The sequence below is a fragment of the Bison bison genome, unplaced genomic scaffold, assembly GCF_000754665.1.
Source record: "Bison bison bison isolate TAMUID 2011002044 unplaced genomic scaffold, Bison_UMD1.0 scf7180017864192, whole genome shotgun sequence".
In the NCBI taxonomy this organism is placed as follows: domain Eukaryota; kingdom Metazoa; phylum Chordata; class Mammalia; order Artiodactyla; family Bovidae; genus Bison; species Bison bison.
In genome coordinates, this window is record NW_011494764.1 from 4,693,556 (window position 1) to 4,694,332 (window position 777).

The 777-nt window shown below is 62.4% G+C and overlaps 1 protein-coding gene across 1 annotated transcript in view; it reads right to left on the reverse strand.

Moving 5' to 3' along the window:
* Nucleotides 1–777, reverse strand: part of CTU2 (cytosolic thiouridylase subunit 2 homolog (S. pombe)) — a 20,616-nt gene that overhangs the window by 6,345 nt on the left and 13,494 nt on the right. The window contains exon 4 of the mRNA XM_010843995.1: nt 5–82. Coding sequence (XP_010842297.1) covers nt 5–82 — 78 coding nt within the window. The remainder of the gene's footprint in view (nt 1–4; nt 83–777) is intronic.

Here is a 777-nt window from a genome sequence, read left to right on the forward strand (position 1 = left end):
TCACCTGCAGAAGGCGTCTCCAGCCCGGATCACCACCACAGGCAGGCCTTCCTTGCACTTCACACACTTCTGATCCCCAGTTCTGAGGCATTGGGAGAAGAGAGACCAGGACACTGATTACATGCGCTCAGGGGCTTCAGGGAGGCGGCAGCCGGTTTCTCATCCCAAGCTGTTGTACCAGAGAGACCGTGGTGGGGGTCGGGGTGGGGAGGAAGGAGCCTGCACCTCACAGACCGGACCTAGTATTCTTCTCCAGACTACCCCGCTGAGGAAATACCAGGGCCCTAAGGGGATTTCAGTTCGTCAAAGCCAGCTCAGTGGGCTCTGTCTCTTAGGACTGGCACGAGAAAAGAGACAGCTAGCTCTGGGAGGCGCTGGAGGGGAGAACTGGAACCAGACTGCAGAAGCGGCCGGCAGGTCGACTTTCCTCGCCAAGTAAGGACAGCTTGGTCAGAGGCGGAACCATTCCACTGGCTACAAAAATTAGAGGTGCGAGCGCGCCAAGTGTTTACCACGGGCTTGCCAGGCACTCCCCGGATGCTGAGGAGCGAGGTCCACCCCACACCAGAGATTCCTGGACTCCCAGGACCCGCCCTGGGCGGTCTCCGGGCTTCCCGGAGCGTGGCCCCCGAGACTGAGCGCAAAGCGCGTACGGGCTGGCCCTCGGGGCAGGGCTCGCCGCCTGCCGGAGGATCGGAAAGGAAGTGGCGGGTGCAGCTGCCCAACTTTTACCCAAGCCGTGGCGGCGGCGGCCCTTTGGGGGCGGACTCCCGGTAC